The sequence below is a fragment of the Pimephales promelas genome, chromosome 17 (genome assembly GCF_988280905.1).
Source record: "Pimephales promelas chromosome 17, fPimPro1.hap1.1, whole genome shotgun sequence".
Taxonomy (NCBI): domain Eukaryota; kingdom Metazoa; phylum Chordata; class Actinopteri; order Cypriniformes; family Leuciscidae; genus Pimephales; species Pimephales promelas.
In genome coordinates, this window is record NC_142785.1 from 17241742 (window position 1) to 17267290 (window position 25549).

General features: G+C 37.2%; 1 protein-coding gene across 2 annotated transcripts; it reads left to right on the forward strand.

Moving 5' to 3' along the window:
* Nucleotides 1–354: 354 nt before the first annotated feature.
* Nucleotides 355–24679, forward strand: rhobtb1 (Rho related BTB domain containing 1). 2 transcript variants are annotated; one of them, XM_039653355.2, is made up of 10 exons: nucleotides 355–645; nucleotides 2752–2947; nucleotides 3184–3287; nucleotides 10943–11128; nucleotides 11264–12222; nucleotides 13565–13683; nucleotides 15850–16000; nucleotides 16445–16533; nucleotides 19083–19188; nucleotides 19909–24679. In XM_039653355.2, exons 2-10 carry the CDS (start codon nucleotides 2768–2770, stop codon nucleotides 20076–20078), a joined length of 2064 nt encoding a protein of 687 aa, XP_039509289.1. In that variant the 5' UTR covers nucleotides 355–645; nucleotides 2752–2767; the 3' UTR covers nucleotides 20079–24679. The 2 variants fall into 2 exon arrangements, with proteins under 2 accessions (XP_039509289.1, XP_039509290.1); XM_039653356.2 differs by lacking the exons at nucleotides 355–645; nucleotides 2752–2947; nucleotides 3184–3287 and adding an exon at nucleotides 10262–10308.
* Nucleotides 24680–25549: the final 870 nt, after the last annotated feature.

Genomic DNA, 25549 nt, shown 5'->3' on the forward strand with positions numbered 1-25549 from the left:
TGTGTGTGTGTGTGTCTCTTGACTGCTTGTAAAATAAATTCAGAATAAATGTTAAATCCAGTGGAGATTTACAGCATGCCTTGTTATAGAGAGTTAGACTTAATGGCTACCAGCCTTGACAGTGACTGGCACTTATCCAGTCATATGTCAAGTCTAAGTAGCAATAAGCAATTCCATTTGAACACCTTTAAGATGATTTTTATATTAAATGAACACGTTTTTCTTTGTGTTTCAGTGAAAAATTAGCTTCCGAGACGCTGGCTGATGCTCTTGTTGGCTCACAGGAGCACATATGAGGCGTCTTGTTTTCCTGAATGAAATCGTACGCGCGCGCTATTAATAGCACCGGCTGTCTGACGTCACAATGGAAGCCGCATCTGACTCGCGACAGATGATGATTCTCTCAAAGAGCCTCGCGACCGGGAAGGACACAATATCCCCGCGTATTTACCAGTCTATGCGCTTGCAAGTATATAGGAATTAACTTTTTTTTTGCGCACAGACGGGGACGTAGTGGCAGTTTGGAGATGGTTTTGCAGCATTTCCCCAGCTAGCGACGAGCGATTGTTCTTTCATAACATCAGCAAGCTGCAGTCACTGTTTTCAGAATTCTTGACTTCACAAAACACTCGCATCACAGACACGGTACGTATGCTTGTGTCCACCGCGTGATGGCTTTTGTTTGCAGGGTGGTGTCCTCGTGTAATTCATCATGACATGCACCTTGTAGGACAGTTGACCAACTTCTTAAATTGATACAATGTAATGGTTTTTATGCTAGGCTGTAAGTAGATTATAATAGTCTAGAATTACATTTTGTGGACAACGTGGAGTAATATCAGTATTCTCTATAATGCTGTGGTAAAAATGCAAGTTCATACATTGTAATGTAAACTGTTCACTGCATTTTCAGCAGTGAAAATGTTTAATCTAGGGCTAGGCTATAAACGAAAAATAAATAAATTGCCTAAATGTAAAAATGTGGTAGCATCTAAATTATTTACTTATTTTATTCACATTGATGATAATAAAATGTCATCTTGGGGTAATCATTTTTAAGGGTCATATGAAATATGAATAACACCTTATTTGGGCACCTACATGCTTCCACGTTTCACGGGGCGCTAATGTTGTGTGTTTACATTCGGTTACACTTTATTTTAAGGTGATGTAGTTACATTGTACTTACTAAAATAGGTACTGAGTACTTACTATAGAGTTAGGGTTAGGGTTTAGTTTAGGGTTGTCACTACTTGTAATTATGCATAATTGTCAATACGTCACCTTAGTGTCAATATGTCACCTTAAATAAAGTGTTACCTTATTTTTATTTATATGACATACACACTGCACTATCTGTTGATTCTGCAGTTAGGGTTAGTATGTTTTTGTACTGTTCTGCAAGTTCAAACTTAAGATTTATCTGCTTTAAATAAAAATCATGGCTTTGTTTCTTATTCTTACTATCCATTCCTACTCGATTCAACTTGGCTTCTTCATCTGTAATTGTAAGTGGTTGGGTAAATGCAGATTTTTTTTATTTTTTATTTTTTATTTTTTTTTTTTTTTTGCTCAGGACTAATTCTACCTAAAACCTCAGTATTTGTTCAAAGTTAAATTGCAACAGCTCCTGAATAAAATGCCAAAGACACGTATAAAGAGATTTCACCATAAAAGATGAGTGGATAAGACTGTGGTAGTTAGAGAGAGCACAGAGGTGCAAGCATTGGAGTTTTGTCATCATGCTGAACGGATACACATGCCTTAATCCAATTTTTAATGCACAAGTTTACAAGATAGCTGATCTATGCTGATTAACATCACTGTTGAGACATTTTTGAGCTATAGGAATTAAAGTCTCAGTTAGGATTTTTTTATAGAATGCACTTTATTTTTACACTTCACCTTTAACAAAAGATCCAGTGGAAGATGCATTGAAGGTGTGAAGGTGAAAATTAGAGGTGATGCGCATCATGTATCAGCACTAATTGGTGTGATTAAAGGCCACATCAGTAATTTAATATTGTATTACCGGTATGTAATCAGACGTGTTTTTTCCCCTTGGAGTTAAGACATGGGAAATAATTGAATGCTTTCAATATTTCATAATAACAAGACCACATGGATTATCTTTACTGTTAAGGCCCTTGCACACTGAGTCTGAATTTCTCGTCCGAAATTTTTGCACAATCACACTTGCACATTGCCTCCGAATCGATTTTCCGGTTCCATTTTCTGTGTTTTTCGCATCCGTAGCAAGCAGTTTGAATGGTGTTTGAATGGAGTTTTGACAATTCAGAGCAACCGAATCACGAATACGACAAAAACGCATACGAAATTTTCGGACTCGGAGTGTGCAAGGAACTTTAATGTTATTATTTAATGATTATATTATATGCAGCTGCCAAAGAGTTAATAATTACCAGAGCTATCATTCAACACACTCTTATATTGTTAGCAAATATTTCTTTTTTATTTTATTTCTTTTTTATTATTATTTTTATTAAAATGATCTTTATATTTCCACTGATGCACACTGCATCTGTCAAGAAAGTCATATGGGTTGTGTTTTGTCCCATAATGTAGGGCAACTATTTTAGGAATGCAAAAACAAGAAGTCCTGTATTATATTGAGGTTTCATTGACCCACAGCAAGGTCAACGCTCTCTGCGGCTTCTGCTTTCTGAAATGAAATACCAGTATGAATGTGCGTCGTTATGAATTGTTGTACAATAATTCCTCTTGTCATAGGGTGCTAAAGTTAAGTATGGACTACGAAAGACCCAACGTAGAGACCATCAAGTGTGTTGTTGTAGGAGACAATGCCGTGGGGAAGACTCGCCTTATTTGTGCCCGGGCCTGCAACACTACCCTGACCCAATACCAGCTGCTGGCCACCCATGTACCCACCGTCTGGGCTATCGACCAGTACAGAGTCTGTCAAGAGGTAAATCTTGACTCAATTAAATTTACCTTGCCATTCATCATTGCATTATGTCAGGCCCATGGCTGGAGATAATGAGCGCATGATCCCCAGATTTGCTTCTGTCAGGATTCATTTAAATTTCAACTGGCAGAAGGGAAACAGATTACAGAAAAAGATCAAATACGCCTGTGGTCTTCTTTGCTCCGGGGCAAGGTGTGCTACTTTAAAAGCCGAATTAACGCTATGACTCTTTGTAGGTCTTAGAGCGTTCCAGAGATGTTGTGGATGACGTAAGTGTCTCCCTCCGGCTATGGGATACCTTTGGAGACCATCACAAAGACCGACGCTTCGCCTACGGGAGGTACAAATACATTCTGTTTGATTTGCACTTCTTGTGTAATAGTGGGGCTAGCTTACAAGAATTGTTCACCCAAAAATGAAAAGCTAAGCTAAGCTAAAATGAATGCACCATGAATTTCTCAAAATAATCAACATTCAAATATTCATAGTATATTCAAATGTAATGCTTCTTGGTCTGTGTACATACCATAATAACATATAATAATATTCCTGTGGAACACATAGGTTGCCGAATTTAATAGGTATAGTTCACCCAAAAAAAATAATTTACTCATGTTGTTCCAAACCCGTAAGACTTTCGTTCATCTTCGATTTTCGTTCAACACAAATTAAGATATTTTTGATTAAATCTGAGATATTTTTGTCCTTCCATTGACAGCTACGCAACTACCATTTTAAAAAGTTCAAGAGTTCGTAAAACTATTGAGCGAATTGAGCGATTTAGTCCATATTTTCTGAAGAGACTTGATCGCTTTATATGATAAACAGATTTAATTTAGTCGTTTAATCACATGTAAACAATGATCAGCGAACATAAACAGAAGCTCAACCGACACATGAGAACAACCCTCATTGGTTCTTGTAGAAGCTCAAACGTCCTTCGTAACACAAGAATGAACCAGGGGTGCGTTTCCCGAAAGCATCGTTAGCCAACTATGGTTGCAAGTTCCGTCATTATCTGCATAGTTTAATGAGCCTGTGTTTCCCGAAATCATCGTTCCAACGAACATTTCGCAACAGCATCGCAAAATTGTGTGGTTTGAACGACAGCTCTCGACCTGTGGTTAGAAGCATCGTTTCTATATTGCATGACATTTGGACGTAATAAATCCTTATCTTGAGCAAAATAAGCAAGCTGACATTCAGTACAACCGGTGCCATTTATTTAGAATACATACAAATGGAATTTACGACTTTTAGTTTGTCAAAAGATTTGAAGTAACGTGTTTGAAGAGTGCGCATGCGCGAACGTGCTCTACTATGTAAGAGCGAGCCAAATATTGAGTCTGGTAATAAAGCAAAACATCCTGTAAATAATTAGAAATGACATGTCTGTAATTTATTTAAAACAAATCTAGCGTTAATTTGATATCAAACAGTTTCATTAAAAGTAGTTATTACTCCACCACACGCGAAACCAACGCGGTTGAACGATACTTTGCGACAGTGGGTTTCGGGAAATAGTCGTGACCAGCTAGTTGATTTTTCCAACGATGCATCGTACTATGGTAGTGAAGCAGCGAACTACGTCGTTGTACGGGAAACGCACCCCTGTTCAATTGATATAGATTAGTTTTAAAATTTCATAAAAAAATGTCTTCATTTGTGTTCCGAAATGAACAAAAGTCTTACGGGTTTGGAACGACATGAGTGTGAGTAATTGTTGACAGAATTTAATTTTTTGGGTGAACTAACCCTTTTGAACGTTTGAATATGTGCATTTCCAAATTAGATTTAAGAGCTTGAGATTTGAGTTAAAAGTTTAAATTTCAGTTGTATTACGTCAGAAGACTTACAGCTCACAACTTTTATGGATTTTTGTGATACTTTTTTTGTTTTTTTGCTGGTCACCAATTCATTTTAATTGTATAGAAAAGAGCAGCGTGAACATAGTTCTGAACATCTTCCTTTGTGTTCCTCGGAAGAAATATAGTCATATAGTGTAGGTGTGAAAGAATATGTAAAAAATGATGACAAAAGTTTCATTTTTGGGTGAACCATCTTTTTAATTCCTTGTTAAATTAAATGGATTTCATTAGGGTGCATTGTATTTATTTATGTATTTATTTATTCAGTGTTTCTCAGATTAAACTAAATAACGTAAATATGAGGGTATGCATGAGCAAATGTCACAGTGCTCTCTCGAGTTAATATCTCAGCAAATTACCGGAGAAAAATTTGAATTGCTTCTTCAGTTCACAAGTGCCACCACTTTACTGAACAGAAAGACAGGAAGCATCTTGCCATCAGATGCTTTCATCATTCGCTCTGACATCAGACACTGAGCTATTTGCAACTGAATGTGTGCCGAACATGACAGCTGAGCACTGTTATGTTAACTCATGGCCATTTTGTGTCAAGCACTTGTTTAATGAAGTGGGGTTTTTTTGCATTCGTCACATGCTCACTGCTTCTCATGCTTTCTTTTTATGGCATTTTCAGAACTGAATAAACATAGAATGTTCTCATTTTGGTATAGTGGTGGTAACATAATTAGCATCAATTATGTTATGTTCACAGATGTATTTAGCATGCATCATTCATTTTCTTATTATTGCTATTTCATTCAGGGTCATTTTGTTTGTTTAACTGTTACAGTTTTTTTTATTCGCTTTGGTACTATTTTCACAAGTAAGGTGTACATTTTCAAAACTCTTAGTACAAAAATCCAAACTGATCACACTTGTAACGCAGCTAGTCATTCTTTCAAAACCTGATGTAATGGTTTCAGTCAGTTGCACATGTTTTCAGTCCACATAATAATTATTTCAAACACAAGATTATTGTAATATGTAATGAGAACATTTGGTTTAATCACTGAAACACAACAATATGATCTTCTTTCAGTTTAGTACTTTTAACAATCAGTTCATCCAACAGCAAACAATGCAAGATACATGTTTCAAATCGGCCTTAGAAGTGCTGAAATGAATATGCTACAGTACTATAAAAGACAGATTACACAGTTTTACTGTAACATTAGGCAATACACTTACAGTACCCAACATTTACATAATCTATAATTTCCAAATATCCATCATATATGTAGGCCTAATCAAATGAAGGATCAATGAAGACATCTTTTACAATCATTTAGGCAAATTATAGTTTTTATTTTTCAGATATAATTGTAATATAGGTATACTTTCTATAATAAAATGTAACTAAAGAAGAACAAAACATAACATTTAGTGCACACATTACAGTACATAGTGGCCAATTGTGGTCAGACTGTGAAAAAAATTGTGAAAAAAAATAGCTATAACGAGTATTCATCATGTGTGGTTACTGGTTACATGTAATTTAAATATTCATACAAACACACATTTTATTTCTGTAGTTCTCAAAATCCATATACTCTATATTGCTGAAATGAAAATCTATAGGTTTACCAAATGATTAATTGATTAACCATTAAGATCTGTTGGATTAAATAATAGACAAAAGTATTAAACTGAACAAAAAGAGATGCAAATCAAAAGTTTGATAGTAAGAGCTTTATGAAAGGCAGTTACTGTGAATGAAACAATAATGTAGATGAAACGCTTATTTTGTGTTGTGAAAAGGATACTTTGTGATTGTGTGAATTGTACTAACACAGTTGAAAACATGATGAAATGTTTGAAAAAAAGTGCACTTTTGATGATCTGTTGTGATATTAGCACTAAGAGTTTTGAAAATGTACACCTTACTTGTGAAAATAGTACCAAAGCGAATAAAAAAAACTGTAATAAAACACATTTAGGTACCGGTAATATTACTGATATCTGGACAGTTTTTACTGAAAGGTATTATGGTTGGTGTTATATTCATGGTAAATCTCACTTATTTTTCATTAGCTTTATAGAAATTATTTGCTTTTTATTAAGAGATAGCAGAAACATCTCAACTAACAATATTAGACTACGGGGTGTGTGTTAATCCACTGCTTTGTTCAATAAGTGACTGCAGAGGGAATCTAAGTCATTTCCTCTAAAGTTTGGTCCCTATGAAATCCCAGAATGCACCATTAAAAAAGGGCATCATCTGATCACTATATTTACTTTATGTTGCTGGAAAATAATACCATTATACAGCGAAGTTTTTGATAAAAACCATTTACATTTTATTGAGTGGCCTTGTCATGATGTCAAATGTAATTTAGTCATCAGTGTCCCAGTGCTAAGTGGATTGTTAGCACCCAAATTCATGTTCATGATATACTGATTCAAACCAGCTAGAGAGGGGAATGAGACGCCGTCAAATAATCAGTTTCAGAGGAATTATATTCCTGGAGTGTTCAGTTCTTATATCCTTTTGGAGTTGTTAACAGATGGTGTTCAACAGGATGAGTATGACCCGATTCTTCCCTCTGACAGTCTGAAGAGAGACTTTAGAAATCCAAAGAAAGGTTGTCTGTATATTTACCCTGCAAGAGAAAGACTATGACATGATTTAGTGCTAAACCAACACATTCTCATCCTTTGGCGTCATATAGGTGATGCCATTTGACATTTCGTCGAAATACTAGGCACATCGCACCTTTTAGCATCAATATAAATCGCACTGTTATGGGTTTATTAGGTTTAGGTTTGGAGTAGGGTCTGCGTCTCATATTAACACTAAAGGATGCCAGTCACCTAAATGACGCCTTGGGTTCTGCGTGTTATATTGAAGCTAAAGGGTGCCATGTGCATAGTATTTCGACGAAATGTCATATGGTGTCACCTATATGACGCCAGAGGATGAGAACGGGCTCCACTAAACCCATCTCAATCCAGATACACTAGACTACTTCAATCAAACACACCTGACTTGTGGCTGGAGAGCATGCCTTGGTCCCTGACTTGCTCCCAGTCATGTTCATTGGAATTATATTTTTAGTCTTCCTTGCTTTATTGCATCCTAAAATAACACCAAGACACTGAGGTCCAGAGTCATAAAGCTTGGCTCTGACTTAAAGAATGACCTCTAGATGTTCACCACTGTGTTTGTGGTGTAGCCTACTCTGTTGGCTTTAGCAGTAGCCCATAATTTAGAAGCCAGATTCTAAAGTCTTACACCTCTCAGAATCCCTATTTCCTGTCTGTAACTACCAAGTAGAAGCGTGAGAAATGTGTGTCCTCTCTTATGAGCATAGGATAATAGTGGGTGGGGGGGGGGGGGGGGGGCATCATGAATAAATGCATAGTATCAATAATATTATGTAATGGAGAAAAAAAAAACATGAATGCTGCATCATCTCATTTTGGAATTTTATGGACGCAGACCAAAAGGTATGATTTATTCATGAAAAAAAAGATAATTCTTATATTATGTAACATTTCAAGGAATGGCTCAACCAAAAAATTCTGCCATCATTTACTAAGCCTCATGACATTGCAAATCTGAATGGCTTTCTTTCTTCTGTGGAGCACAAAAGAAGATATTTGAATAATGTTGGCAACCAAACATTGTATAGACAATCAAACTGATGCATTTCTCAAAATATCATCTTTTACGTTCTTCAGAAGAAAGGTTTGGGACTATATGAGAGTGAGTAAATGAGGAAACTATCATTTTATGCTAAAAACAAAAAGAATTATTGTAGAATGGATAGTTCTGAACTCAAAATCTGACTGAAAGAGGTACATTTTTTCACCCTGCAGTCAAATATTCATATAAATTATGCAACTTGAAGTGGCCTAACAAATGCTTCTGATCAAGTTCTTCCTCATCTTAAAAGAACACAATTGCAACATATCAATTACTTAAACAGTTTCACTGTCATACAGTACTGCATATACTAGAGCCAGACTAATATATATCGGCAGGCCGATATTATCGGCCGATATTAGGCATTTTCCAAACTATCGGTATCGGCAGTTATAATGGCCGATAAATTAATATTCCAAAAATAAAATAAAAACGGACGAAACACGCTTGAACCATGTCATGAGTGTTGTGTAGTTTGTCCACCAGAGGGCACTCTACACCGTTCCTGTTGGTAACACTCGTTGAGTTGTTCACGATACATACATTGCTTGAATAACAATTAAAAGAACATCCATCAGTTCTCTTAACTCAAATAAGCATGACAAAATTTGTGGCCGGCGGAAGTTTCCTTGGCCAGTTATATTGAAAATGTATGTTTTACAATTTGCAGTATGACGTAATCCATTGCTAAATTATGGTTCATCATAGACTAGCTAACCATAAAGCTAGCTAATGCCACTATCATCAGTCTGTTCTGTTGTGACAATAAAAGAAAGTTTCTTTTTAAAATGCATTATCATATTATTTTGGTTAAAACTCATAAAAATAAATAACTACAAATAACGAATGTTAGGGAAATCTGTTAATGTTTTGTTGCGCCTTTCTGAAATAAAAAATAAAATAAAAATATCGGCCGAAATATCGGCATATCGGATTTTAAAACCAAAAAATATTTGTATCGGTATCAGCCTTCAAAATCCTTTATCGGTCAGGCTCTAGTATATACTTACGTATCTCTTGCTGAGTGACTGGTGTGTTTTGTGATAGACAAAAAGAAACAACTCAGTGAAAGAGAAGACATAAATCTGGGTGATTAGCTGAAATTGTTGACAGTGGAAAAATACAACCTTTACCACAATCAGTCTACATGAGTTCACCTAAAGGATACAAAGACTCTTTTGCATGGATGTAGCAATTTTGCAAACGACTCCTTCCGTTAGTCTGTTTAGTTTTATTGCTAAGTAATGATATTTTGAGGATTTTACTCCCTGGATTGATGTATGGTTAATAAGGATAATCACTGCTTATGGGCTGATTTACTCTCATTTATTCAGGTTGAGGGAGTTATTGTTGAGTTACTGAAAGAGCAAACTGGATCCGTGCTAGCCATTATCCGTGCTAGCCAAGTCATTATGAAGTCCAAATAAGTGCTACATGTTTTACCAGAAGTGCATTGATTTTGGCTTAACATCAAAACAGGCTTGTCTCTAGAGCACTAGGGTGATCTGCCAAGAGCCTCATTTCGACCCGAGATGTCAGCAAACAATTACCGAAGGCAGGATAGTCTTTAGCCTAGCAATTATTGGGACCATGCTGTGCCATTTTAAAGTGTTCAGATATCTTCAACCTCACGTCTTAAAAGCTGCTTGATATCAGACTCTGGGTTACTTTATCTTTGGACTTGTCATTAAAGATTGTGGAAGTAATGTTGTTCTCCTTCAGACAGATATCCCTGCACTGTCATTGACTACAAAGGCAAATCATTATGTAGCATTGTTCTGTGCCTCTTTTTGTTTGTAGGGCTCCTATGATCTTTATGCAAGCCTGTGAAACATAAGAGAGACACTGTAAGTCGTCAAGCCTGCTAGCATCTCCATAACTCTCTGCATTGCCAAGTATGTGGTGTGGTAGCTGAGACCTTTGCTTGCCTAGTCAGCAAGAAATGCACGATTCCTTTTGTGGACGATGGCAAACGGGTGATTGTACATTATTCACCTACTTGTGTGGTGACGGGTGTTGCTCCCCTCCCCAGGATAGACTTTGTACTAATCTTGCTTCAGGAAGGTATGCCAGCAGTGCGCCAGAATGTCTGCATGTCATCCTCTTTGTGCTTTTGTTTTGTCTGTTTTGTTGACCATGTTTGTTCTAGTCCTCACAGATGCAGCAAAAAAAAAAAGCATTGCCAAAGGAGTTTGTAGTATTGGGCATCCGGTGTGTCTAAACTAAAGGCAATCTTTTTGCGTGCTGTCAACGAGTCAATGTCAGGCTGGCAATTAATATTGCAGGTTTTGCATGTCCACTGAACACTGAAGGACTGTGATGTTTCTACGGTTAACGCTTGGCACCTGTCACATACGACACTCTTGGCTTAAAATCCTGTTAGCATGCGTGTTACGTGGTGTCTTGTCCTGTGTTGTTGTTGCACAGAGAAGTTTTCATTGGAAAATTACCTGATTTCCTTCTTACCTTTATCTTTCGAAGGTCTGACGTAGTGGTTCTCTGCTTTTCCATCGCCAATCCCAACTCCCTACATCATGTTAAAACCATGTGGTACCTCGAGATCAAGCACTTCTGTCCACGTACACCCGTCATCTTGGTCGGTTGCCAGCTGGACTTGCGCTATGCTGACCTGGAGGCAGTCAATCGAGCTAGGCGTCCATTATCAAGGTACTGATACTTAAGCCCCTGTCCCTATTCCTTTGCAATTCCTATAAAAATTCCCCTCAGAAAGTTGCATATCCTTTAAGCAGTTGCGTTGTTATATTAATGCGAGAACTGACTGTATTCATTTGTCTCTCACAGGCCTATTAAACCTGGAGATATTTTGCCTCCAGAGAGTGGAAGGGAGGTAGCCAAAGAGCTTGGCATCCCATACTATGAGACTAGTGTTTTCGACCAGTTTGGTATCAAGGATATCTTTGATAACGCAATCCGGGCAGCCCTCATCTCCAGACGTCATCTGCAATTCTGGAAGTCCCACCTGAGGAAGGTCCAGAAGCCACTGCTGCAGGCACCATTTTTGCCACCCAAAGCACCTCCACCACTTATTAAGATCCCAGAATGCCCAGCCAAAAACCGGGATGGCCCGAAGCAACTTCTTGAAAGCCCCCTGTGCGCTGATGTTATGTTCATCATTCAGGAACACGTCCACTTGTTTGCCCACAGGATCTACCTGTCTACCTCATCCTCCAAATTCTTCGACCTCTTTCAAATGGATTTCTCAGATGAGTCCCAGTGCTTGGTGATAACAGAGCATCACAGGCGGGATCAACTGATGCGCACACTAAGCCTGGACACAGAAGAGGACGTCACGGTCCTCCCCAACCTTTCGCCTTGCTCACTCCGGGCATCCAAGAGTGATGGTACCCTCAAGGTGATGAGTTTCAGTGGGATGCACCGGCGCACCAGGCTGTCCCTTGCCTCTTGGAGCAAGGCTTTCTACAGCATCCACAAGGAGAACGTGATCAACCCAGTCACGGGGACGCCAGCTCTTATGACTGTTGTGAAGATGGATCATTCCATCCACAATGGACCATTCAGTGCCGTTCTACGGTTCCTCTACACCGGTGAGCTGGATGAAAAGGAGAAGGACCTGATGAAGATCGCCCAAATTGCAGAGATCCTAGAAGTGTTTGATCTTAGGATGATGGTGGAGAATATCATGAACAATGAGGGCTTCATGAATCAAGAGATCACAAAAGCATTCCATGTGAGAAAGGCAAACCGAATCAAAGAGTGTCTCGCCAAGAATAATTTCACAGGTATAAAGGAACCCAGATGTGTTTCATTTATCTTACATTGATTGAGAAAGTAACATCTCACTTGAAAATGTTTATTTCAACACCTGCTACATCTGCTACAACATCTGCATGCCTCCTGAAATGTAGTGTTGAGGAAATTACTTTTTAATAGAATACCAAGCTACAAGCTTTTCATAATTTAATGTATTTAAACTACAGATATGTAGTTCAAACAGTGCTTGCAACTTCAAGGTCATGGGTTTGATTCCCAGTAAATGCATGAACTGAATGACATACCTTGTTGCTTTAAAAAATGGATAAATGTACATGTAACTACAGTCAAGTCATAAGAAAGCAGCTAACTACATTCAAGCTATACGCTGATTTCACGCAGCGGCCATTTTGAAATCGAAACAAGGCTCCGGTGGGAAGAGCCCAAGGAAGTACAGATAGACAACAATGCCTTGGACTACCAACCTGAAGCTGCTGCTGCGATTTAAACTATTGGATGTTAATATCCAATATTGGATATGTATATAGTTTGTTCCTGCTTCTTTTTTTACATTCTGAATTTTATATAAAAAAATTATTTTATTTACAAATGAATTTCACTGTATATAGTCTAAAGTATGAAAGAAATGTATGTACATTTTTAGAATAACTAATTTCTACATTAAACACAACAATACGCCATCAAATTCGCGACTCTCCTATGATTAAAAGCGACACTTCCGGTTTTCTTCCACCGGAGCGATTTCAAAATGGCGGCTGCGTGAAATCAGCGTATGACAATGCAGTTTGTCGTGCTATACAGCTGCTTATTGGAAAAGTATTTAATTAAAAGCATCATGTTTTAAAAACTACTGTCATACTGGAAATTATGTTATTAATACCCAGACAGCAAACTGACATTGAATCAACGTGGAAACAACGTCTCTCATGACATTGAAACAACGTTGATTTTGCTCATCGAATTAACGTTGAACCAACGTCAGACGCGGCATTCTTCAAAGCTAAATGAAAATCGAAAATTGGTTTGCTTTCATAACGTTGAAACAACGCGTTGATTTCAAGTTGATTTTCCGTTAGTTTTGAAAGAATGACGCGTCTGACGTTGGTTCAACGTTAATTCGATGAGCAAAACGATGTCAGATCAACGTTGTTTCGATGTCATATTTCCACGTTGATTCAATGTCAGTTTGCTATCTGGGTAGCGTCACTACATTCAGTTAATTAATTTCCAACACTGTTGTTGATTGGATAAAGCATTCGTTTTAGTGGTATAAAATGGGATAGCAAATGTGCTATAAAAGATTACTTTGTAAAGAGCAGTTACTCATGGTGTTTTGGACTGTCTTTGCAGATGTGGTGTTCAGTTTGGATGATGGCACCATTAACGCCCACAAACCACTGCTGATCTCAAGCTGTGACTGGATGGCTGCCTTATTTGGGGGCTCTTTCATGGAGAGTGCAAATGACGAGGTGAGTGTGAAAACAATGTGTAATGAGCTCCAGTTAGGGCTCTGACAAGTTTACAGAACATCTTTATTTTATCCTTTAGCAGTAATGAGTCTGTCAGTTCATGAACAGATGGTACAAGGTCACAAGCTCAGACATTTACATGTGAAAATATTCTCAAATAGATACGCTCTGACACATTTTACAGACATTGGCTTGTCAAAAAACTTGCTTCAAATTCTTGAATAACTAAAATAGTCTGGTCTGGTGTCTCTAAGTGATATTTTGAAAATCTATTTTTGCGGTGATTAATGATCTGTCAGCCCTTATGAGCTTTGGAGTAAATGATGTTTGTCTTACAAGACATTTACAATAGCAGGGTTATTAAATTTTTGAAAAATGTCATTCATTTGTATTTTGATTTGCATTGATTTTCAATTTAAGTTCATCTGTAGTATTTTTTTTTTATTTATTTATTTTTTTTTTTGGAAAACAACTGTTTTCCTTTTATCCGGAACTCAGTTTCTCTATATTGAGTTCTTGTCTATATTTTAGTGCACATTTATAGTGTTGGTTTATATTTGTCTAGGTTTAGTCTTTGTATTTTATTTTAATGATAATAACCTTATAGTATTGTAAGCATCATAATGAATAATTCATTCTAATTGCCTAGCCATTGACATGCATAATTCATAGTTAATGAGCTGAGATGCACCATCGATACAGGTAGGCTACATCCTTCTGTTTGAAGCAAACATTATGCTTTTTGCTGGATCCACGGCTGCTGCCACATGCACGCTTAATCCTGTTTCCAGTGACTCTTTCATCTGTGGCACTGTTCATTAATTTCCTCCTTAATAGGTGGAATAAAGCCAAGGTGGAATAAAACCGAGTTTCCTCCCTGAGGAGGAAAAGCAGACGTCACTCAGAGACAGTGATCTGTTTTCTTCTATGGATAATTTTTGCACAAGGGACTTAATGCATGATGGCCAGTGATTTTTTGTTTGCCTTGGTGCTCTGACATTTCATGCCAGTTTAACAATTGGGACAGCTTTATTTTAGGCAGTGTCCTACTTTCAGACATAAGTCTATCTATAGTGCTTGCTCAAATCCGAGAGAGCGTGCCTCTTTTTCTTGCGCTCTCTTTTGGAGTGGTTGACTACCCCAGTGAAACACAGCAATCTACCGTGCTTGCCCTTGAAGAGTATTATGTAATGGGTTACGTAGCAGCATCTATCTGCGTGTCCTGCTCAAATGTGCTTAGTAATGCTGGGCTGCTGGTGAGCCGACCATCCGTTTCAAAGAGATTAAAGACTGAAAAGTCCCGTTTTCAATCAGCTGACTGAGACTGTTAAACACGCATTGTTTCTGTACTGAAATATATATATATTATCGTTTTAATTGTTGGTGCTCTTAGACCTAGCATTAAACCTAGCATATTGTATGAGTATTACATTTCGTTTGTTATCAAAATAATTCTGTGAAACTCTGCATGAAATCAAAATTGGCCCTATTTACATTTAACTGGTCTTAAAATACTCTGCATAATTATTAATCCCCAAAAAACTACAATAACTTACTGAAATAAACTCAGCAACACACTATATTACAAAATAAATAAATAAATAAATAAATAGGAAAAAGATTCCTACTACTAATAGTTATAGTATTTATAATTATACATTTGTATTATAAATTAAAATACATATATTAATATTATTATTATATTTACCAATGTATAGTAGGTAGCCTACTATATGAAAAATAAATATTAGTATATTTAATATATAAAATAATACATGTTATTATATTGACCAAGGAACCTAAAAAATGTCCTTCATCTGGTAACAACTTCATGTACATTTTATTGAAGTCAAAATTGTGTCATCTGAATAAATCAACCTCACAAATTAGGTTAGATCGAGAAGAAAACAATATTGTAGGTAACAACTGCAGGGTTTTTTGTGCAACTTATAACTTGCTCCGCCTTTTAACTGACCTCTCCAAACATATAAAGATGCCCTCGCAATTTAATCAAGTCTCGTTCTGCATTTTTCCACCAATTCCCTGTTTCACTCAAGAATTAAGTCATATTTCAGAAGTTAATGGGATGTAAACGCTATTTCACCATGACTTGGAATGGAATTGAAAAAAAAACGTATAATGACGTACATTCGTATGTGTTGCCAGGTCTCATTCCCCAACACCAGCAGGGTATGTATGCAGGCAGTGCTCGAGTATCTCTACACCAGTCAGCTGTCGCCCATGGCAGACCTGGACCCAATGGAGCTAATCGCCCTGGCCAACAGACTGTGCCTTCCACGGCTCATCGCCCTGACAGGTGAGTTTACTGCCAACGCCCCGCCACACGCTCCAAATGACACACGAGACACCACACGCATTCCTCAAGCACAGAGCCATTTGACCACCTCAGATCCAAAGCAAACAGGCCTTCAACCTTTCGTTCTGTGTTGCTTAGCAACAAGTGATGTCAAGGTGCCAAATAAAAGAGAATGTCTCCGCAGAGCTTTGTGTGGCACACGCTACAATCTGTCCGGCCGACGTCATCTAATGACGTGGTGGTGACAGGCTGAAATGTATCCGTGACTTATCAGGTTTTGCGTAGCCTGCGCCGCCCCAGGGGCAAAACACGTTTTCATGTTTGTGCGCTGTCAGATTATTTACAGTCTGCAAGAGTAGCAAAGCATCACATGAAATATTATTTTGTGTAAATAACGCCGCTTTGCTTAAACTAGACTGTTTAACAGATATTTTCTCCCCTCAGAGCAATACGCCGTGAGCGAGTTATTAAAAGCATCTAAAGATGGACAGGACATCGATGGAGAGGTACTCACCTATCTGGAGCTTGCTCAGGTAAATCCGTCCTTCGTTATTAAAATGGATAAATAATAGTAGAGAAAAGTGTTGGCTAAATGTAAATATTAGTACTGTGGATCATTAAAAAACACAAATTAATCATATAAGATAGTTGTAAGTGAGTCACGATTAATCGGCTGCTAATATAAACATTTGTTATTGCAAATTCAGTTCTATAATCGAAATTATTCAACCCCAGGTTTCATGGTAAAATGTACAGACTTTCAGCTGTTTTTAATGAACAAATCAAAAACAAGTAATTGAAATTGTCAGGGTTCTGTCACTTTTTTTAGTTTTGTGACAGAGCTCTGAGGCCTTGTCCACATGGACACAGCTATTTTTATAAGCGGAGTTTTTCCTCCTGCGTTTTTAAAAAAATAAATCCCGTCCACATGAAAACGTTTGAAAACGTTTCGTTGGTATGATACAAAATATCCGCAGCACGGTTTACTTGAAACTGATTTCGCAGATAATTTGTTTCATACTAAAAATTTATTTTCATCCATTTTGTTCGGTTAGCTCTGCTGGTTGATGTCGTTGTAAAGGAAGAATGTTGTGAAAGTTGGTCAGTGTGGTTTAGTCTCGCCCCTGTGATTGGATGGCAGGGTAAAAAGTGACAGTGATGAGCGCTGCGTTGAAAATTTTTCAACTCTCGGCGACCAATAAAAAACGCTGAGCGCTCGGCGCTTCAGCGCGAAAAAAACGATCAGCACCTCGTTACGCTCATGGCGTTTAAAAAACGCGGCGTTCCCATTGAAAACAATGGGCTCTATGCACGGCAGTATTTCCAGTGAAGGTATAAGGATGCTCGATAACTTCCGCCGATCGTAGAGTCCAATGCAAAACCGAGAATTTGTATTGAATTTTGTACTCCATGGTTATACTAAAGAAACGTTAGTCACAAAAACAGATAAAACAGACACCCCTCGTTGTGTTTATGCTTCTTTTTAAAATTATATGAAATAAACCAGCCCGTTCTCATCCTTTAGCGTCACATAAAACGCTATATGACAAAAAGAAGCTATACTACGCACATGGCTTTTGCCCTTTATCGTTAATATAACACGCGAACCCAAGACGTCATAAATCCTTTAGGGTGAATATGATACGCAGACTCTACCCCACACCTAAACTTAGCCCTCACAGCGCGTTATATTAACGATAACGGGTGCCATGTGCGTAGTATAGCGCCGTTTTGTCATATAGCGTTCTATGTGACGCTAAAGGATGAGAATGCGTTGAAATAAACATAACTATATATAAAATTACATCTAAACGTATGTACGTTTCGTTTCAAAGACGGGAGGACAGTACATTTTGAAGACTCTGCCATAATCCCGTTTTCCTCGGTTTTCCTCCGCTTTAATCTCCACAACCGGAAATGGACGAGCATCCTTGCGTCAAATGCGGAACTTATGCGTGCCTGTAGCCCATTGAAAACATACGCCAGGCGCGTTGAATAATGCTTTGGTGGACACACGGCCTAAAGCCACGTTGGCCAATCAGAAGCCTAACAAACATAGGCGGAATACCCGGTTTTACTGTCTACACGACAACACTGTAACCGGCGTTTCTGAAAATCCTCACCCTGGCAGGCGTTTTCAAAAATGTTCGGTTTCAGTGTCCTGATACTACGTAGCCGTGTGGACAAATGGCCGAACAGCGTAAAAAAAGTCACGGTTATAAAAAACCCATGTGGACAAGGCCTGACACTCCTGTTTTGTCATGTCTTTGTGTGTGCGCGGCTTCAAGCGTTCTCTAGCCGTGCGTTCACTTGTCTGTATGCCGCGTTCATGTCTCGTTTTGTGTGAGAACATGGCTGGTGATTTGTTTTACTGGCCATGTGCTTTAGTTCTAGTCATGTTTGGTGAGAGCACATGGCTTGTTATGTGTTTCCTTTTGTCATGTGTTCTCCTGTCCATTGTCTATCCCCTCCTATCTTGTAACCTGATACCTGTTCATTTTCCCCACCTGTCCTCCCCCATTACCTGCCTTGTTTGCTCCCTATTTATTGCCCCTGTGTTGTCGGTCCTGTGCTGGATCGTTTGTTTAATGTTACCTCTTGTGTCAAGTCAAAGCCAAGTCAAGTCTAAGAAACATGTTTTATGTAAACATTCTTTGTCTCTACAATAAAATCAGCTGTGATTTTACAGGTGCAGTAAATGTAAATATCTGGTGTTGTGTATAACTGTAACTACTATATGTCATTTATCTGATACTTTTATTCAAAGCTACAATAAACGTATTGCAGTTATAATTGCCTTGGCTTGGAGCAACCATGAGAGTTGTCATAGGTTGCTCTAAGCCCATGCACTGTTGGCACCATTTATCAGGATTAATTGTGCAATAACCTTCAAAGATTTAACAGTAGCTGCAAGAACTCATAGTAAAATACAAAATATCATTTTAAAATACGACAAAGATGACACCCTTTGTTTACAGTGATCATACTGTATCCCAATATTTAGACTAAATACTAGTGTGACTGTTTATCATATAAACAATGTTAACGTCTTGTTTTTTTATTCTCTTTGTTTTGATGACAGTTCCATAATGCTAATCAACTCGCTGCCTGGTGTTTACACTACATCTGCACCCATTACAACAGGATATGTGCCAATTACCGCAAAGAGATAAAGTCGAAATTGCTGGGTAAAAACATTTCCTGAATTATTATGAGACAGATGCAAACATCATCATTGGAACTGCATGATTTAAAGCACCTGTAATTACATTTAACTTTGCTTTATTACATAGATAGAAGAGTGTCCTCTTAAAGTGATAGTACACCCAAAAATGAAAATGTTTCAAATCCATATGGGGTTATTTTTTTAATCCTATGGAACACAAAATATTTCTTTTTAAATGCTTACGTTTCTCTTTTTCACTACAGTTCATAGTGACAGTGAAGTTGTTATTCTACCTTTTGTGCATTACAGACAGCATACAACTTAGGACCTTTTATACTTTTTTTTTCTTTTTTTTGTATAAAGTAGCTGTATGAGCATTAAAAATTCAGTTAGTAGTGTCTTGAAACTCCAAAAACACGCTTTTTCCAAAACACGCTCAAAGCTGTTGACCAATAACAACACACTACTTCATAGAGGCCAGAACTAAACAGAGCATTACAGACAGAAATCTTTCCAAAATATTAGAAGAATAGTGTTTTTTTTTTCAACAATTAAACGTGAAAACCTGTACTAGCAGACCCTAAAACCAAAATCAAGATTTTTCCCCTTGAAGTAAATAAGCAAAGAATTATATAAATTTAGGTGAACTGTTCCTTTAAGAGGACACATTTCTGCCTCCTAAGCTTTGTTGTATATTATTAACCCTTGACATCTTTCTGGGTGTGTGTTGTAATGTGAGCAGAAAACCAGGAATATTTTGAGAAGCACCGCTGGCCTCCGGTCTGGTATCTGAAGGAGGAAGATCACTATCAGCGGGTGAAGAAGGAGAGAGAGAAAGAGGATGTGGTTTTGAATAAACATCACTCGAGGCGACGCTGGTGTTTCTGGAGCACGTCCCCTGCAATTGCTTGAGTCTGTACCATTCTAAAGCTCGTTTTATTTTCGAAGCTTATGTTCCTTCTTTTCCTATTTTGCTAAGATGAAACAGACCACTCTAAACGAGCAATCAGTTTGAAGCACAATCTAAATGTCCAATCAATGCTGGCCAACAAATCTGTGAAGGTGATGTAAGCCTATTCCTTATGGTGTAATAATAATCGTTTTAATAACCGTGCTGTTGTGTCGGACATGTTTGTGTCACAGCAGTGATCTGACTGTGTTAAACACATAAGAATCTTTAAACACTAAGAGGATTAGGGAGATTAGTTTTATCTTATATTTCCTTTTTTCACTTAGGTGCTATATACTGTATATTTCCATTAACACTGTTAAATTAAGTCATCTAAGTGGAAAATGCTCATTATGCCACCAATTCTCAGCACATTGATTTACAAAATTAGCATTGTCCAATTTTGTGTTCAGGCAAATTTTGGGTAATGTGGGAGGCCTGTGATTTGGATTATGACCCAAAACTTTGAGCACTTGATATTTGGGCTTGCTGTAGATTGTAATATAATGGATGTAGTTTGATCTTTGTGATTGTTAGAGCTTACAGAATCCAGTCCTATGGAAATAACAGGGTCATTCCTATTATGCAATACATTTTGAACTCCGTTTTCAAACAAAACAAATGGATGCATTTCTGTTAAAGAATATGCTGGTCTTTTATTGAAATATGTTCTGGTAAAACTCAGGCACTTAAAATGATTAATTATTAATTATACAATATATCAAGAAACAGGAAAGATGGTTACGGGATGATATAGAGCCCCAAAAAACTCATGGTGACAAACATATGAGATGGGCGCATTGCTTTGAAAAGAACGCTAAACTATTTAATGTTAGTCATCGTTTGAGATATTGGCAGTTTTGAATGTATTTTTATACAGTTTGTTGTCATTTGGAAGGCTTTAAATACCAATGACACACACAAAGAATGTTACCTTAGAACTTAATGTAGCATTTATTCCCTCCCTAAGTATAGAGTATAAGTACAAATTCCGGCGAGGAAAAGAAAGTGATGTCTATTCTCAGAACAAACATAAAACAAACACAACAGAACTATGTAAAGGCTATTTATTTGAGCGAAAGGATTTATACTTTCTTTAATTTGATATGTTACTCCACATAGGAAGAACAGACATGCCAAAAGTTACTGACCTGATGCAGACCAATATACACATACTGATTGCTATTGTCTTGATATTGAGTTCCATTTTTGACCATAGTCTTACATTGAAAAATTGTGGGGCGCTGTAGAGCTGGGTAGGAATCCGACTTAGTATCACGTTAAGTGCTTGCTGAAGCCATGCCCTAAATTTGACCATATCCCGCTCACCTTACGACTTAAAGGTAAGCGATGTCACACGTTTTTTAGGCCAAAACATTTTTTGTCACATACAGCAAACATCTCCTCACTATCCGCTAGCTGCCTGTCCCCTAAACACACTGTAAAAAAACGCGGTCTATGCAGACAATCCAGGCTCCACAAATGGCAACAAAGACAAACTGCGGCAACCCGCTCCACAAAACATAACAAACTGTTCCAGCCAATAACTGACAAGAAGGCCCTGGGGGTGGGGATTGGGGGGTCAGTCCGCGGATGAGGAGGAGGGAGGGTCTATCTAGCCTCCGTTTTGTTTGAAAATACTTTAAACGTCAACAAGAAGTCACATCACCCGACATCGCTTAGAGAACATCGCTTTAAGAGGGTCTATATAGAGTTTTATATTTGCAGACGAGCCACGACTGATGATGATGTCAACGTGAAACGGAATAACGATATGTTAGCGTCCACACCGACACACAAAAACTGTTTATTATAAGTGTACGCTGCGTTTTGTCATCTGCTGCTTTAAACGCTCGAGTCCTTTAAAGCAAGATGGATTCTGATTGGCTGTTAATGTTTTTATCATTCATCAGGTAGACCAAGTCATTGTGAAAGTAATTCCAACGATTTTCTGTGACGTTATCCTTATAGTTGTGGTGTGGACTGCTATTCTCTAATATTTAGTTTTTTGTTGTTGTTTTTTTTACTAAATTTCTGTTATAGTTATCGTCCATAGTGTGAGCATGCCTTAACTAGATTGAATAATAAGGAAAAATTAAACACCTAAAACTGATTTCAAATTGAAACAACATTCCCAATGAACATTATGATTAAAAAAGTAATTAGCAACTGAAATATATTTTTTTCATTGATGTTCATTGATATTGTGATTAAAGAAAACTAACCAATAGGGTTTATTTTAATAATGAGTTTAATATTTGATCTCATATTAAATATGATAGAGACTTCATAATGCATAATATGAATGACCCAGCTCTGTCCAGTTGGAAAAGGTTTTACAGAAGCTACAGTCTAGCAGTTAAAGCCCGTTCACACCAAGAACAGTAACTATAAATTTAACTATATCTAACTATATTATCTTCCACATCAATTAAATTATATTGCTCTGTTTATCATAACCACGTGCTAAAGTTATGTCTTCTACCGTTTTAAATGCTCAAAATCTTTAAGGGTCGGTTAAAAGATAATTCCGGTATTTAACACCTTGAGTCTATTTTGTAGTTTGTTTTGAATGAAATAGAGTGGTGGACTTAGAAATTTTGACAATGGGTCCTTTCTCGACTTTTTGACAATTTTAGAATCGCCTGTGACAAGTTTTAGACTGGGTGTCTATGGGCATGCACAAACATGTCCTTAAAACAACCCTTAACGTTCATTTTCAAAACTGTGCAACTCACCGAGTGGTTGGTGGTGTTCGTTGATGATTAAAAACAAATATATCGGCGCAATGTATGCTTTCAATCCGTGTTGTTTGCTACAGTGGAACTATTTTTTCAGATACCTCACAACCGCGTATAAACTTCCGCTCGATATTTGAGTCTGAAGCGTTAGCACACTCCCGACCACTTGATGGCGACAACCAGGATGCTGTACGGAACACGGTGTCTAAAAAAAGTCAAAGTCGAATATGGCAAGACGGAGAACCGAGGGAAAAGACTACAACTAAATGTAAACAGACCCCTTGCCGTTTCCAGTAGCTAGCGCAGTAATATCAACGAGCACTGAGTCCTCCAGCAGACATCAATGCGATTTTAAAAAAATGACAAATAAAACATGTCAGAAACGGTATTTCGCTATGCTACTTGTTTCGGAACATCAACGAACGCCACCAACCACTCAGTGAGTTGCACAGTTTTGAAAATTTACGTTAAGGGTTGTTTTATGGACATGTTTGTGCATCCCCATAGACACCCAGTCTAAAGCGCTCACAGGCAATTCTAAAATAGTCAAAATGTCAGACAGGACCCATTGTCAAAATTTCGAAGTCCACCACTCTATTTCATTTAAAACAAACTACAAAATATACTCAAGGTGTTAAATACCGGAATTATCCTTTAATACAGAACACGTATTCTCATTGTACTGTGCTAAACACACTAGACGGACGTCTTTAACTGTCGCGCCTAGCGTCTTTTGCAGCGTCTCGCGCGTGACAGGGAATTCTAAAAAAAAAACGCTAGTTAAAAGAAGAAAACAGATTTTTAGACCTTGCGCTTTTTATCATTCCACTAACCTCAGGCCCCTAAGGCAGGGTGGAATCTGATTGGCTGTCAATTTTATCATTCATCAGCTGGAAAAGATCTTTGTGAAAGTCATCGTTTCTCTGTACCGCTATCGTGTGGAGTCTGCCATTCTTTTACATTTGCAATTTTAAAACTATATCTTTATGTTTATCGTCATAGTTATCGCCCTCGGTGTGAACGGGCCATGTCTCTTCCATGTGTTGTACCATAATGCTAATATTTACTGACAAACCACACATTCACTGCTATTTAGAAAGGCTTAGAAACACGGCTTAGTTCAGGGCAAACCATATCTAACAAAAATAAATAGGCCTAATATAACCACTATTTGCATATAGTACATACATGTATAATACATGAATTCCACCATCGTTGTGCTAGAAGTTACATATGTACTGTAGTGGATTGTAACTTTATTTACACATCAAAGATTGTCATAGTTGTGAAAGCTAAAACGATTTGCTGTGTCCTATAATGAGTAATTATTAATGTAGATGTTTCATGGGAGGATTTTACAGGCTGTTTTCACAGGTAAAGAATGTACTGCGGCTTTATGTGTTAGCAAAGACGATAAAACACCCGGTCCGTGCCGATGTATCCTAAACGAATCCAGACGAACGATGTAACTGATAAAGGAGGAATGTTCATACTTGAAGAAAAATAATAGTTTAGTCATTATAGTGTAGATATTATTTAGTTTACCAAAGCAATATAGATGATAACATGCATAAGATACCATGATTGTTTTTGTTGTTGTTGTTGTTGTTGTTGTTTTTTCTTTTAGTGGTATTGGCGAAATTGTTGTTAACTATTGGTAGCTGCTGAAAACCAAATGGCTGGTTCATTTGGTTCTTGCTGTCTAAATGCCTTTGATCTTGCTGGTCATTATCTTTAAAGTTGGTTGTTTGTTTATTTATGTATTTCATTAATTTATTTTTAAAAAATGGAATTTTGTTGAATAAATTATTGATTTTACTTGGTATCGAATAATTGTTTTTTCTTATTCAATCAAATGTTTCTAATTCAGTGTGATCTTCCAATGCAAATTGGTTGGTTATTGGGTATTTGACTTGCATTTCAAACAGTGGCTATTATGGCAAGCCATTTTAGCTTTTATTCATTTCCAGGATATGAATTCTTGATATCAACAATTCAATTCTTGATATCAACAATTCAATTTTTTGATATCAAGAATTTAATTGATACCAACAATTGAATTATTGATATCAAAAAATGTAATTGCTGATATCTGTAATTGTATTTTCACAAGTGAAATTTCACCATTGGCTGCCATTCAAAATAAATTGTTGATTTCAAGAATTGATTTTTTTACTAGTAGAAATAAAAAAATTTGAAATCAATAATTACATTGTTACCAGGAAAAATGTGAATTCCTGATATCCATAATTAAATTGTCACTAGTTGAAATGTTAAAAAAAAAAAAACTGGTAAAAAAAAAATAAAGATTTTTACTAGTAATAATTGTATTTCTGATATGTGAAATTGGAATTTCAACTGGTAAGAAATCAATTATTGATGTCAAGAATTGGTTTTGAATGGCAGCCTATGGTGACATTTCACTAGTGAACATACTGTACAATTGTTGATATCAAAAATTCAATTTTTGATATCAAAAATGTAATTGTTGATATCAAGAATTCATATCCTGGAAATGAATAAAAGTTAAAACAGCTTGCCATAAGCGCTGGTGTCCACAATATGACATATTCATACTTATTCATATATTAGGCTACCATTGACCAAATAATATGGTCATTGTTATGTCTTAAGTTCTGGTAATCATGAAGACAAGAAACTTGTAACTTCTTCAAGGTTTATTAAAACCCACA

Coding starts and splice junctions, on each gene's coding strand:
- rhobtb1 (XM_039653355.2), top strand. CDS start 2,768: ATGGACTACGAAAGACCCAACGTAGAGACCATCAAGTGTGTTGTTGTA. Junction 2,948..3,183: donor AGTACAGAGTCTGTCAAGAG/GTAAATCTTGAC, acceptor GACTCTTTGTAG/GTCTTAGAGCGTTCCAGAGA. Junction 3,288..10,942: donor CGACGCTTCGCCTACGGGAG/GTACAAATACAT, acceptor TATCTTTCGAAG/GTCTGACGTAGTGGTTCTCT.